Here is a 16405-nt window from a genome sequence, read left to right on the forward strand (position 1 = left end):
CATCCCACCCTTTGCCCAAAACTGGGACTCAGGGAGGTTTACAATATTTAAAAACAGTACAAATGAGTAGATGGCTAGGATAGAAATGCTGACACACTTTCATCATCATTTTGTACACAAAGCCTTAGAGGCTGTGCAGACCACCCCAAAGGGGCGGCCTGCAGCTGCCTTTGCCTTCGTCAGATCGGGGCAGTGACCACACATCACGGCCCCAATCTGGCCTTTCCATGGTGCAAAAAGGAGCTGCAAAAAGCGGCTCCTTTTTATGTCCTGGAAAGGTCACTGTAACCACTGGTGTTGCAGCTTTATAACACTTCTTTGGTGCTGCGTCTTCTAGAAACAGCACTAGAGGAGTGCTGTGATGCCATGTGCTGTGTGCATCACACCAGCCTGAGGGCGGAGTCGGGTTGTGCATTGTGTAGATGCCACACCCGATTCCACCACCAGGCCAGCCAAAGATGCTGGTCTGTACAGCCCCTATATCATCTTCCCAGCAGTCATCTACTTCCCTGAACAAAGCCTTGGTTATGTTTCTAGTTATTGTTTCTGTATGTTTTCTAGTCGTTTTCGACTTATGGTGACCCTAAGGCAAACCAGTCATGGGGTTTTCTGGGGCTGAAAGAGTGTGATTCGCCTAAGGTCACCCAGAAAGTTTCTATGTTCTAGCAGGAAACTGAACCCTGACCTCCAGAGTCCTAGTTCTACACTCAAACCACTACACCCCACTGATTATTATTCAGGGTATTCTTATCCCTTCCACTTCCTTTTGGCGAAAATAAATTGTTCTTTTCAGAGCTGAGAAAAGATATCTTTTTTTGGATCTCAGTCACCAATCTGGGAACTGTGGTTCAAAGAAATAACTTTCCTGGAGTCATCCCAACGGTATATTAATTTTGTTCTGTCTTGGAACATCCAGATGCAAATGTGTGTGTGTGTGTATGTGTGTGTGTGTGTGTGTTTTGTATGTGGTTATGTTTGAAATGTATAAGTAGTATAATTATAGATAGAAGATATAAGTAAAGAAATGGTTGGGTAGGGGGAAAGAATGAATAACAAAATGGTTGTTGTTGCCTTGTGATGGAAAATAGGGGATTTCTTATCTTTTTCAGAAAGGCTACCATGAAATCCGAGAGATTCGGCAGTTCCATTTCACCAGCTGGCCAGATCATGGGGTTCCTTGTTATGCCACAGGCCTCTTGGGCTTTGTTCGACAAGTGAAGTTTCTAAATCCACCGGAGGCAGGACCTATTGTTGTGCACTGCAGGTATACAGCTTATTTATTTCTTTTTATCCTTTTTATCCAGTTGTGCTTATTTCCTTAGCCCAGCAGGCATTCTGTTGTCTTATGCTGTAGGAATGACTGTTGTGCTGTCTAAAACTTGTTTACAGCAGGATCCACCACAAATCAACCTGTATTGCCTTCACATAGCCCCATTTGCTGGGTACTGTTTATATGAAAAATATGGTATGGCACAAATATATAGAATATATCTATGTTCCCCAAGTGTTACTGCTATCACATATTACCAGCTGCATAGATTCTGAGTGTGATATGTAGTGAACCAGAATGAGCAATGCACCACATACTGTTACAGTTCATATTGAGATGTATACCTTGTATACTTGCTTCATAGGATACAAGGAAAGAGCAGTCATGTAATGTAAGGGAAATCATGCTTACAGATTAGGAACATTTAAAAGAACAGTTAGGAATAAATGGTCAGTTTTTGTCATGGTGAGATGTAAACAGTAAGATCCCATAAATGAACTATTTATTTATTTTATACTCCACATTACTTCCAACATGGGACCCAAGGTGACTTTCAATGGGGCTGTAGCATAGACCAAAAAGTTGGTGTTCTCTCTAGCTTGATGTCATCCTGTATGAACGATGTAGGCCAATTGCCCTGGGCTGGGATTGGCCAGATGAGACACCAATCTAGCAGTTCTGACCCAATCCCAGCCCAAAAGGTCCTTAATCTTTTTAAACTGGTTGCATGCCCCCTTATGTGCCACCACTGCCTCATTCCCTCTTAAGGCCACAATTGCAGTCTTGAATGTTAGAAGGGGCACATGGCCACATGGGTGAAGCCAAGCACCCTGTTTTTGCCTTATAGGCTACTGTGCAGGCCATCAGGGAGAACATGGTGGCGGTAGCAGTTAAGGGGCACCACAGCAGAAGTGGCTCTATAGCATGGTGGTGGTGGTGGTGGTGGTGGTGTGTGTGGGTGTGGGTGTGGGTGTGTGTGTGTGTGAACACCCACCTGATGCTGCACTGGCCCAGGAGGGAAGGCCAGAACCATTGACAGTTGACCTATGGTATTCTGCCCATGGATATAGGCCCAACAAAGCTAAAAGAGGATAAATCAAATAAAAGGTTAAAACACAATGGAGTTTATCACATAACTGGGCTTCCGTTATGCTCCTGTTGCCCCAACTTCACCAATCTGTGATGGGAAACCCCTGGTGGGATCGCGCCTGGCCCTATTAAAGTGGAATGTTTTCGTCATGGAAGCATTATTGTAATTGTTAGGAAAAGGGCCCTTTTTAAATAATGGATCAAATCGTTATTTTATCCATTATTAAAAAGAGCCAATCATTATTAAAGTGACATTGATTTAACAAGTATAAAAGTATTTAAAGCATAATGATAGAAAAATAAACTACAAAACACACACCTAATAAAAAAGACTCTCCATAGGTAATTTGTCTGGGGAGTGGTGCTATTTAAGTTAGTTCATACATGATCTGGAGTTTGAGATGAAGTACTCAGTTTTGCTGGTGACACCAAATGCTTTAGGATATTTTTAAGCAACAGCAAATAATTTTAAAGGAATCCTTTCATGCTTAGGGAGTGTGCACAGAAAGATCAAATGCAGTTCAGTGAAGCAAATGTAAAGTGAGATACACTGGGGCAATAAAATAAAATAAAATAAATCCCAGCTTCATGTTCGTGGGTCTGAGCTAGAGATGACAAACCTAAAATGGAATCTTGGGGTTGTGATTAAAATGTTGTCCCAGTGTGCAAGATGCTGAAAAAAGGGCAAATTCCATATAGGTCTCATTATAGAAGAAATCAAATTAAAACTGCAGTTATCATATTGCCCTTATACCAATCCCAACTATAGCTAGATCTGCAAAAATGTGTCCTGTTCTGGTCACTACACCTGGAAAAGGATATTGTGCAGATGAAAGAGATGTAGAAAATGGTAACAAAAAGGTTTGAGGGATGAAGAAGCTCTCCCATGAGTAAAGATCACAATATCTGAGGCTGTTTAACTTAGAAAAAAGAGGTAAGTAAATATCTAAGAATTATATAAAATCACACATATTGGGAAGAAATGAAGCTTAATGGTGGGAGATTTAAAAGAGAGAAACTGAAGTAATCTTCAGGCAGTATACAGTATATAGTTGGGGTGTACAATTAAAGCAGTTTGACACCACTTTAACTGCCATGACTTTATCCTACAGTATCTTGGGAACTGGAGTTTGATAAGGTATTCCAACTTGTCTGTCAGAGAGCTCTGGTGCCTCACCAAATTATAAATCCCAGGATTCTGTATGATAGAGTCAGGGCAGTTAAAATGGTGTCAAATTGCTATAATTCTGCAAAGTGGATATATTAAGCTGTAGTCTGCTACCACAGGATGTAGAGATAACTGTCAGCATTGGTGGCTTTAAAAATAATTAGAGAAATTGAAGAAAGATAAAGATATGAATGGCTACTAGTCACTATGGCTATCTGTCACCTCCAGTATCAGAGGTAGTATGTTTTTGAATACCTGTTGCTGAAAACTACCAGTGTATGTGAAAGAGGTGGGGAAGGGGGCAGATACTGCATTTACTGCATATCTGCAATACTGCTGATGTTTCATCCCTATATATACACCTCCCTGAGAATTAAGGTCTGCAGCAGGGACTTTTTTTTTCTGTGTCCCACCAGTGGTGGTAATATGAAGTGGGAGGACATGGGACAGAGCCTGCTTGGTTGTGGCAACACAATTGTGGAATGCCCTCCCCTTGGAAATCTGACTGGCATCAACATTGGTTTCTTTCTGACGTCAAAGTAAGCATGACTTTCTATTAAAGCCTTTGTGGACTAATTTACTTCCAAGTGCATATTTTCACGGGAGATTATCACACAGGAGACTTATTGTGGGTTAAATATTGAAAAAATGCTCAGGAAGCGCGAAGGTGTGATAGCTGATTGAGGCGTGCCCTCACCTCTCCCATCCTCAAAGCATTAATGGAGCAGCCATTTCTTCAATAATGGGAACTTCCGTTATGAAGAAATGGCTGCTCTGTGAATGCTTTGCTGATGGGAGAGGAGAGGAGATGCTTCAAGTGACACTTCAGAAGTGTTACTGGCTATCACACCTTCATACTTCTGGAGCATTTTACTGGCATTTTACCTATGGTAAGCTTGGGTGTGATAATCTCCATAGTTTTAAAATGTGTTTAAAAGTGTTTTAACTGTAGTCCTGTTTAATATGTTTTTATCTTCTTTAAATTATTTGTTGTTTTAATTTGAAAGTATTTTAAATTGTTTACATTGCATGCCAACCTGAGATCCCACAATAAAAGGTGGGATATACAAATTTTAACAGCAACAGCAGCAGCTGGAACAACAACATTATTTCATGCCAAGTTCCCCCAGAAGCATATGGTTAGAGATAAAGCTTTAGACTGACCAAACATGACACTTATCCTGTATGTTAATTGAATATTGTGTTTCAAATTAGTTCTGGAGACTATTTTTTCTTACGCCCTAACTTTATCATGAATTCATTATAACGTTCAGATATTGTTTCTGTATGTTTGTATATAGGTAGGTGGTGTATATCTAGTCAGTACATGAAAAATATTTGAGCTTCAGCATTTAGTAACAGTAATATTTATTATTTCATCAGGTGTTCCCATATGCACATACATTTGATAACTGGTTGTAATATTCTGTTTGATTGGTTTTGTTGTTGTATATTAAACATATTAAAATCATTGCAGTTCATATTAAATATTTGGTAAAAGAGTTGACTTTAAATGCAACCAGAAAGGAGAAATTCCCAAGCTATTTGTTATTTGCCTCTGCTTACATTGGGTATATCCCAATATTATGAAACACTCATCTGAATTTTCTGTTTTGGAATGGAAAATTGAAGATGCATCTTAGCCATAATAAAGTGCAACCTAGGAAGTAGGCACAACTGATGCTTGCTACTGCAACAGTGATTCTGCTCTAATTATAGGTAAACTATTTTGAACCAAACTATGTAATTTTTCTTCTTAATTTTAATAACCTAATGACACTTACTTCATTTTATTTATCTATGTTTAAATTTAAATGACCAGCCTGAAGTAGTAATCACTAAATTCTCCCTAATGCTTTGTTGGATAGTATCACTGTCATTCAATATTTATGAAGTGCAGAATTCCTCTAAATATAGAACACTCATAGCTATTTTTTACAAAATTTTGGAAAGAGAGTTGGGAGGAGAAGGCTGTATATTCATTAGGATTATTCATATAATTCCCTTTGAGCTCTTAATTGCTCTGGACTATTAATTCATGACCATTCACAATTTGCTTTGCCATAGTTACTTCAATCTGAATGTCCTCTAGCCTCTGAGAAAAAAAGGAACATGTCCTACTTTCTTCCACTCTTTCCGGGTTAATATGTCACAGCAGGAAATTGGCCAAGGCTTATATTTAGAGGCAAGACAAATCTGAGCTTCTGTGCACAGTAGCACCTAGTAGAACCATTGACTGCTGCTGTAGGTCAGTCAAAGGTATAAGCAGCATAGGCAGACTGCCCATCAAACATGCAAGTGTACTGTTACTAGGAAGTTGGATTCCCCTGACAGAAACTGCTGACCTTAGCTGGATGACTGGCTAGTCAGCAAATGTGTACATCTTGCCACCTGTTGCCCTGTTATACCAGTGTCATGTTTACTAACACATCATGGTTATAGGATTTCTGAGATAAAAAGACTTCATTTCCAAACATGACAGTATGTCCTTAGACATCCAAGTATAGATCTAGTTATTTTATGGAAGTATTAACACCAATACTAATATTTTATTCTTCATATTTTTATTATTCTTATATTTGTATTGTATTATTTTTACTGATGTAATCCTGCCTCGATCCACAGGGAGAGGCGGGAAATATAAATTATTATTATTATTATATTATTATTATTATTATGGTTGATTAATAGATACCAGATAATTCCAGAATCTGCCCAGGTCTCTGACTTAGAATCTGGTCACTGTTTTTATAGCTCAGTCTTTGAAAATAAGGATTGATACTGGATAGGGCAGCTTGATTAATGGCATCCAGTGACTGTCAGATTACATGATAAGCAGCCAAATGATATGTATCTAATGGACTTTTGAATCTCTTCAGATTGCAGGATTTTGAAGTGCAGGTTGATTGTTTAAATGTTTCTCTTACATAAAACAACAGTCTGAACATAAAAAATAGTGTTATCAGAGAGAAAGCTCTTGCCTACTTCTGGACTGTTGTTAACTGCCATCATGTTGACTTATGGTGACTGTATGAATGAGATAATACCAAGTCACAACATTATCAACAGCCCTGCTTGCGTCCTGTAGACCCAGTGCTGTTGCTTCATTTATTTAGTCTATTGACATGTAATGCAGTCTTCCTCCTTTCCTACTCCTTGACATAGTTGCTTTATATTTGCAGTAGAGGTCTTCTGCTTGTTGTGTTTCTGTGCCAGAGAAGAGCAGAATGTGCCAGTTAAGCTGCTCCACTTGATTGCATTGGTGGCTGGTAGCATCTATCATGCATCTCCAGGAATCCAAGACTGGCCCTGTGATTAGGCAAAGTAAGATGATTGCCTCAGATAATAGATACTGGGAAGTCATATCTCCTAAATACTACAGCTATTCCATTCAGGTTAGAAGAAACAGTTGTGTTTACTAGGCTACCCAGCCTCTACATGCTTAAGCTGGCCTCCTGCAAGAAGTTTGCTCTCAGTCTTCTTATCTTATCTCTTCGCTTACCAAAAGAACTGATTCTGTATATGTTGTCTCAAACCCTGGAGACATACACGTATCTCTGTTTTAATTTAAGGGATTAAAGAAATGTAATCATGATCTTGGCATTTTATTTTATTTTTCTTCTTTCACACTCTCAATATCTATTGCAGTCTGTTTCTTGAGATTTCCTAGCCTTGCCCTTCCTCCCCTCCCAAAAGAACTATGCTTGCACAGCAGAAAGGCCCTGGTCTTTGAGGCAAAGAAGGACTAATGAAGGAAGGCAGCTGTATTTGCAACATTCAACCCACCTCTTATTCCTAGTGTTCTGCCTTTACAAGGTCCATTAATTGGAGCCTTGTTCTTCTTTCCACTTCTGCTTCAGTGCTGGTGCTGGGAGGACAGGGTGCTTTATTGCCATTGACATCATGCTGGACATGGCAGAGAATGAAGGTGTAGTGGACATATTTAACTGTGTGAGGGAGCTGCGATCCCAGAGGGTCAACTTGGTGCAGACAGAGGTAGGTGTGAGAACATGTCTTCTTGCTTGTAATTCCCAAGAAACAGCTCAGCACTACCAAATGGCTGTTGATTACTTCATGGGGAAAAAGGAAGAGACGTGAGTATATCTATTATAGAAACAGTGTGTGGCCAATTTATCTAATTTCATTTATTAAATTATACTTAATTGTTGTAAAGTGTCTTGAATTACTGGTTAACCAGATTTTTAAAAGATTTTTGAGAGCACATACCTAGAAATCATATACTTCTGGCATCATCTTAGAGAAGGCATCCCTGCTTTAGTTTACAGGATAGAATTGTTTCTTAAGATAGTTCCTGAATGTAATATGATATACATTAATCATTGTAAAATGAACAAAGTGTCATTTCATCACCTAAATCATAAAGTATAATTTATAACTTACAATTTATTACTGCCCTCCATCCTAAATGACATCAGACCGAGGAGTTGGTAAAATAAGGCAATGACTTTATTACCTCCAAGAATCTGCAATACAGGAGCTGATAGGCTATGCTGGCATGAATTTGTATATGGGAACCTAGTTAAACTGGAACTCCCAATCAGAGACTCCTGGGCTTGAAACCCAGGGTGTAGATCTCATGGTGCGTCCTAGCTGGATCCCATGAAGGGATCAGTGGGTTCCAAGGGATTTTCCCAGGTGACAATGGTTGGCTCTCTTTTCTGAGAAAGTCATCTTGGGATAAGAACTCATAACATCTTCTCTCAAGCTGGTCGGCAATGATAGGGAAATGGGTGAATTCATTCACCTTGTGGTGAAATGAACACAGAAATGTTTTGGGATTTTTATATCTGCATATACATACAACCACTGAGCCATCTGCATGGTGGCGGGTGGCATGGTAAGGGCTTTGAGCATGTGAATGCTCAGCTCTCACCATGCATACAGGCTTTGAGCATGCGAGCGCTCAGCTCTCACCACCCTTCAGTCTGTACCACTGTATTTTTAAATGATCTGTAATTGCCAGTTTATTATGGCAACATAGGTGCATCTTCCACTATTTTATAATTGGCTCCATTGATCCCTTAATTATCATTTTGTAGCTGGTGGAATAATATTCAGCGCTCTCTATAGAGCTTTAGAGGTAGAAATGTGAAGAATCTCAAAACTAGATATCAGGAAGACCAACAGAAGAAGAGTGACTCAGATCTAATCTGCACTGTAAAAATAATGCAGTTTGACTCCATTTTAACTGCCATGGCTCAGTGGTATGGAATTCTGGGACTTATAGTCTGGTGAAACACCAGACCTCTCTGACAGTGAAGACTCAATATCTCACAAAATTACAAATCACAGAATTTCTTAGCATTGAGTTATGGCGTTAAAATGCTGTCAAACTGCATTATTTCTGTAGTGCAGACTAGACCCTAGGTGGCAATGACAATCTTCTCCACCACTGAAAGGATACAGTTAATAGGGCTGTTTTCTAAGTACAACTGGTAGAACTCACTGTTCCCAAGTTTTGTGGTTACAATGGTGGAATGTGATTCATCTGAAGGTGTTTTAATATAGTTGTAGATCTGTAATGTCACTATTTACTACCTCATAAACAGTGATTGAAGAAAGAGAAGGTTTTGTTTTGTTTTGTTTATTGACCATAGAACTCTGAAATGGGCTTTTGAAGGTTCAGTTATTAAAATGGGACGTAGAAGATTGCCCCTATAGGAATTAGCCATGATGAATGTTTAACTTTTTGCTTTGTAGGAGCAATATGTATTTGTTCATGATGCCATTCTGGAAGCATGTCTTTGTGGCAACACAGCCATCCCTGTTTGTGAATTCAGATCCATCTATTACAACATCAGCAGACTGGATCCACAGACAAATTCCAGCCAGATAAAAGATGAATTTCAGGTAAAAGTGAATATATTATATATTATAATGATAGGAACTCTTGATCACATTATTTTTATCCCAGGCACAATTGAGCTCTAGTCTCTCATCTTTCATTAACCACTGAGATTAGTTTACAGCAGTTCTTTACATATGATAGACTTGTATTCTCAAATCTTGTGCTTCTCAAGTCTTCTCTTAGTTCTATTACTTTGCAAGAGTGTTAAAAAGAGGTATTATTTCTCTTCATTTGCAAAAATGCCAAAAAGGTACATTCTATGAATTGGAGAAAAAGGTGATCAAAATGTGTCACATCTGCTACATATTTCTATTTTTATTTTTTAGTGCTAACTCCAAGGCAGCATTTAGGTTCCAAGGACATTTTCACTAATGTCTGCCTCAGGCTCTGAAACAAAAATGTAACAGCACTGAACAGAATGTTCTGCTTCCATTCACCAAATTGTTTGTAAATTGCTTTATGTTACTAAGTTCACCTTGTTTCTTCTAAAAATGGCATTATAAAGATAGGATATGGACTCCCCCCCCACACTCTTGACTTGTTCAGCACGACTCATCTCAAAGGGTCATTAACATTTGGTTTATTGCTATACTTTTTGTTTCTTCACTGGGAAGCAAATACACAGCTTCTGATACATTGTTTTGTACAAAACAATCCTATAAAAGGTGCATTACAAGCATGTCAGCTTTTTTTGCAGAAAACCTTTCAAAGAGTAATCAAGATCAGGATTTATGAAAATGTATCATGTATCACAGTAGCTACTGCAGAGTTTTATGCACTATCTCTGATTTGGGGGCACCTTTGGAATCATGACACATATAGCATAACATATATAAATCATGATACATATATAAAGTGTGACATATAATTGTCAATGTTTTATTTATATTTTATTAATAGCAATTTTGGCAGGAGGAGCAGAAATGTAGAATGCATATTTTGGAATTGAACAAGCACGTGGTTGACACTAGGCGTATTCTGACAAATTTTTCTACCAGTACTATGAATTATATTAAAGAATCCAAATTGTATTCCACAGTCCCATTTTGGCATGGATTATAGTCTCTGGGCCTTGTCCGGGCACGTAATACAATTTCTTGATCTCCACTAATCTACCGTTTGATAGTGTTTAGGGCTAGAGCAGGTGGGCATAAAAGAGTGGCCCAAGTTCATTCTGACTACAAGAGGGTTGGGACCATGCTGACCGCATAGCCTGCTCCCAAAGCAGGCCATACCTGCAGGACCCAACCCATGCCACCAGGAGCTGGATTATCCCAGCTCCTTTTTGCTCCAGTCCAAAGGACCAGTTTTGGGGCGTTTTGGAGGTATGCATCGTTTGAATGCCATGTGTCCGAAATGACCAGAAGTGACTTCATTTGGCCCATCTGTTCCAGACCTTAGTGTTTGAATGCTTCTGTTATAATAGCAGTTTATTATTTATGATTTCTATTGATCCTATAGCACATTGGAATCTTGAGGTACCCAAGCTGTGGATCAAGCACAGACCAGAGACATTCCTGAGGCAGACATTCACACACACATACAGCATCATTCTTTAACATTTGCATCCAGCCATTTTATGAGAAGGCATGAAATCCATCCTCTCCATTGTGAGTTCTACCCCAGTTGCCAGGTAGCTTCCCTTGCTTTTTCCCAGACTAATAGAATATTATTTCAAATTAATCAACAACACTTTGAACCCAGTACAGCGCGCCCTTGGCTTACATGGGAGATCCGTTCCAGACCCCCCTGCGTAAGCCGAATTCCGTGCAAGCCTCATTGGAATGAATGGGGCTTGTGCATGTGGCGGCGTGACAGCACGGCGGCGTGCGCACGCCATAGGCACGCACCCCATTTATTCCAATGGGATCCACCGCCCCTTGTTCCCTGCACGCTCCTGCATGGCTTACCACATACGTATAGCACACCCATGTAGGATGCAGGCGCACTGTATATAATTTGGCATTTAACAGAATTGTCTTTTAGAATAATCTTGCTATAACAGCTAAAGAAAAGGCAGGTTGGGGAGAAACTGTAAAACAATTTCAACTAAGTTTTTTGTGAGGTTTTCAAGCTATGTGGCCATGTTCTAGAAGAGTTTCTTCCTGACGCTTCACCAGCATCTGTGGGTAGCATCTTCAGAGAATGCTTGCCTGGCATTCTCTGAAGATGCCAGCCACAGATGCTGGCAAAACATAAGGAAGAAACTCTTCTAGAACATGGCCACATAGCCCAAAAACCCCACAAAAAACTACATACGCCAGCCATGAAAGCCGTCAACTCCACAATTTCAACGAAGGCTGCATTGGACCTCCAAAGAGACTGCTGCACCACCATAACAAAGTTTCATTCTGGGTCATGTCCTATAGTGGTGGGGAGACTTGTCCTGGGCTTTGAAACACTTGTTTTTCTTTCTCATATTTTTTTTCCCAAATTTCTCCTAATTTGCCATTTATCTATTCAGTCAGTGTAATTTTTGCAACATGTCCTCACTGACTGAAACACATTTCTGGTTCTTCCTCCATTATGCTTATTTTCTCAATTCTCATTTCAAAGTACACATATTGTTCCTTAAGTGTATTTCAGAATTGACTTGTAAGCCTTGCAAGTGTGCAAGGCAAATGTGCAACTACTGGTGGTAGAGTGTGCATTTTCCTGTAACAAGTCTCAGGAGACATGAAAATGCTACTTCTGTTTAGTTCATTAAAATTTATTCTCATCCCTGGGTACTGTTGGCATAAATTTTAATGTTTTATATTTTATTTATGCAATACTGATGAATTATATTTGTAATATGTCAATGACGTTAACAAAAAATATCTTAAAATAAAGAAAATAACTTAGTTTGGCAAGCTGAGTAATGTTTTCCCACTTGTTGTTATTGTTGTGTGCCTTCAGGTATTTTCCAACTTGACTCTTTAAGGCAAATCTATCATGGGATTTTCTTGGCAAGATTTGTTCAGAGTGTGTTTCCCTTTGCCTTCCTCTGAGGCTGAGAATATGTGACTTGCCTTAAGTCACCAAGTGGGTTTCCATACCTGACCAGGGATTCAAACCCTGGTCTCCAGGGTCCTAATCCAACACTCAAACTACTACACCATGCTGGCTTTTTTCTTACTTCTTGGTTTGATCCAGACTATATGGTGATAATCTAGGGCTTATGTACTGACCTTATCCGTTCATATATGTTTAATATAAATTTTGCATTTCCAAAATCTCATTATGAATTCTGTCACTTTGCTTCATTAGAAATATAATGCATAGGTCTGCCCATCCAAATAAATCCATATAATCCTGATAATTTTTATTTATTATTACTGGTATTTTTCCAAATGGTTATCAGAGGCCCCAGTTGGGACCAAGACCTCAGTTTATGGAAACAGATAAACAGACTGAAATAACAATTTTAACCAAACATCTCGCCCAAGAAATCCATCCCTTTCCATGGTTTGCATTGTGTTTCAGATAAGAAAAAGATGATTTCATTTGAAAGATGTGTTTGAATTAAAAATGCCTATGTTTGAAACATGCACACAAACACATGTCAGTCAGTGAGGATAATATGTACATTAGGAAAATGTGTATAAAAATACATACATAATTTTGCAACCCAGAACAGCTCTGGGACAGAATGAGAATGCTTCTGGGATTCTAAGAAAGGTCATCAGGACAAGACTGACAGGTTTTTATATCTGTACTATGCACATTAATTTAATGGTTGCAGGAATGGGGGGAAAAGGATCATGGTGACATTGATAGGTACAGGTTAGTTTATATTTAGAGCTAACTGAACAGTCTGGGGCTGGTGACATGCTTGAGTATTAGTTTATCAGATTAGTGGAAAGAAGACATGGGTGAATCAATAAGAGGCCAAATGTCTAGCCATTCTCATGATGCAGCTTATCATGTGCATCCTGGTGAAGGAGTGTCATTACAAGGGATTTTAGGTTATACTTTTTGCCAGATTGCAGTCAGAGGAAACTCCATCAAAAAGATTTAGCATTGTGATTGAGTAGACTTTATGGTTATTTATCTGTTATTTTTAGGAAACGTAGAGCAACTGCATTATGCATCATTACTTTCTGAGATAATAAATATATACCACCCCATTTTTTTCTGAGAGTGTGAGGTCTGTTAATTCAGATTGTGATTTTAAGGTCTGGACTCACCATGGATCCATAAAAAAATATGAAATGAGTGTTATTTAATACGGTGTTGTTTCAGTACATTTCATGGTTATAAGAGGAAGGTAAAAACTATAGAGCAGTGAATATTAATGTAAATTCATAGATGAAACATGGTACACTAAGAAAAAAAAAGACTGATAGCTTTTACTGATTTTTGAGCTGACAGTGTCATAATTTGAGACTATACAATATCCTCCAGTGTGCATTAGACTGAGAAAACAGTGGCTGAGGTACTACATCACAAATGTAGTTGTGGATATAATTGTAAACACAAATATTAAACAATCTAGCTTACACATTCACAGCTGCTTAAGATGATGCTAGCTAGTGTTTCCTTGTTCAAGTATCATGTTAATATAGCAGTATATTGTACAATTCGTACATAAGTCCCACACCTACTAACAAAATAATCATTCCTGTAGTTCTTTATGTTGGAAAAAAATTAAATGCCCGGTCCTATAAGAAATATGTTCAGATTGTAATACAATAATAAATCCTAAAACATGAAGTTGCATCCAGAGAAATGACAATTAGCTATGTCTGGAATCCAAAGAACAGCCTCGTTTAAATCACTGTCATCTCTCCGCTGAAATTTAGTCAGATATATAGTCTGGAAGGAGGAGAGTATAGTTGCATTCCTCTGAAATGTATAACACTGTCTAAAATTTAAAAATCCTAGAACACTAGTAGGGTCACATGTAGCCCTAATTCTTTCTTTTCATAGCCCAAAGCCTCCCTCACCAAGTAAAAAAATCAACACAAAATCATCACAGTTACTTCTCCTGGTGGCTTCTATTTATGCTGGATCAGACAAAAAAATATCCCCCAATAACCTATCCTCAAACACCAGGTGACTGCCAGCTAGGCATCTGACCAATTTTTAGCAAAAATCAGCCTGACCAGGAGACAGAGGGATTGTCATGGGTGGATCTTAATGCTGTTATTTACCCTTGTTCTAGGGAAATGTTACCCTAAATGTTTGGGGCCAGTAGAGCCTTCACTGACAGCAGCAAACCTATCTTTAATTAGTTTGGGAACACTCAAATTGGTTATGTGACAAGGGATAACATAATTTGAAAGATCCAGCACCAGCTATACTGGTAATAACTGACAGAGACCCCAGGCATACCAAAATATCTGAACTTTTATTGGAAGAAATACAAAAAGCACACACATTCGAACAATGTTTGTTCATTCGAACAAACAAAATACAGAGCTAACCAAATGGAGGACTGAAATGTGATAACAGACTGAAAGAATTGGGAGAGGTGGTGAAGGTACCTATCCTGAAGGCAGAATCTATGGAAAGCAAAGAAGTAGAAACAGCAGAAACCACCAGACTTGGAGGAGCAGCTTTCGGAAGTAGATAACATGGACAAAAGAAATCAGACTGAAGCCCAAGGGCAACAGTCGCATAGCATGGGTGTGGGGGACTGAGAGCAGCAAAAAAGTTTCACTTTTGGGATGATATTAATACCCTTAAAACTAACCCTACTCCATGAAAGTTCCATGGGAAACCAAAAGTTTGGTTACCTCTAATGGAACCTGAGAAGGTTTCTAAAATATAGAGTTTGTTTACATATTCTGGAAATGAAATGGTTTGGTTGTGACTGATGACACTTCATGGACTTTACAACACCTAGACAAGTTCTCAATCCCCCAAAATGTGGGGACAGGGAGGGGGTGTTTAGGAACACATAAAAAATAAAAGGAAGTTTTGGTCTCGTTTGATCTGGCAGAGCTATATTTTGGCTGTTGGTTTCCATCAGAAATGAAGAATGGGGAGTGGGATGGTGCTCTTTCTTGCAAGCTCTTTCCTCCCTATGCATTTCTGTATGGCTGAATCTGCGTGCCATTCATACTACCAAGTCTAGTGTTATGTAGATAGATAGATAGATTTCTTTGATAGATTTCTGGTCATTGACCAGTAGTCACAGAATATAATTACAGAAAGTCACAGTAGAAATTTGTGGGTTTCTGTACACAGTTATAAACAGTCACATCATACACACTTATACAACCATTTAAAATCATAATAAAAAAACTCTTATCACTTCAAAAATAAATCAGGCAAATCTGGTGCTAATCACCATCTCTCCTGGAATTCTCCTAAAATCATACAAACTACACATGATTATCTTCATTAATTTCCAGTGCTCTTACATTAATCTTTATGTCTATAATGTACACAGATTTTAAGACATAAGCAAGTAAAATAGCAACCTTATTGGTAAACGGCGAGTATAGCCATAATCTGAAATCTTCTATCCAATCTTTGTTAACAGTCTTAAACTCGGCAAGTCAGGGCGAGTTTCAAAACCTCCGGGTTCTTTACCTGAGTGTCTTAATCTAACAGATTTACAAGACTTGCCTATTATGTTCCCATTTACCAGTTGGGATCGGGTTACATTAATATAACAGAACTTTGCTACCCCGATATCACTCGGGTGTCTGGCTATTTAATTAAAGCTGAGTTAAAAAGCATCAGGGTGACAGGGTATTTCCCAAAAGGGGGGCAATCAGCTGGAGACCGGCTTCTTGTAAAACTGGACAATATAAAACAACATGTTCAACTGGTTCAATCACACCCGTATCGCACGGGCAAAGATGGGATTTCTAAGGCCCTTTTCTAAACTACCTTCCAATACTGCTGTAGGTAAAGCATTAAATCGAGCTAGAGAAAAAAGCTCTCCTAAATTTAGGGCGAGTATTTGGGACAAATACACAGCAGGTGAAGTAGCCCCGAATTTGTTTGTGGCTACAATATATTTGGGGGAAGGCAGCAGTCTCTAACTGGCCTTCAAGTCCAGCAATCTTTGTTT

At 38.8% G+C, this 16405-nt stretch overlaps 1 protein-coding gene across 1 annotated transcript in view; it reads left to right on the forward strand.

The window, feature by feature from the left end:
- PTPRT (protein tyrosine phosphatase receptor type T) overlaps positions 1-16405 on the forward strand; it is a 771767-nt gene that overhangs the window by 732117 nt on the left and 23245 nt on the right. The window contains exons 26-28 of the mRNA XM_042464568.1: positions 1110-1264; positions 7388-7523; positions 9249-9398. Coding sequence (XP_042320502.1) covers positions 1110-1264; positions 7388-7523; positions 9249-9398 — 441 coding nt within the window. The remainder of the gene's footprint in view (positions 1-1109; positions 1265-7387; positions 7524-9248; positions 9399-16405) is intronic.

The sequence above is a fragment of the Sceloporus undulatus genome, chromosome 4 (assembly GCF_019175285.1).
Source record: "Sceloporus undulatus isolate JIND9_A2432 ecotype Alabama chromosome 4, SceUnd_v1.1, whole genome shotgun sequence".
Taxonomy (NCBI): Eukaryota; Metazoa; Chordata; class Lepidosauria; order Squamata; family Phrynosomatidae; genus Sceloporus; species Sceloporus undulatus.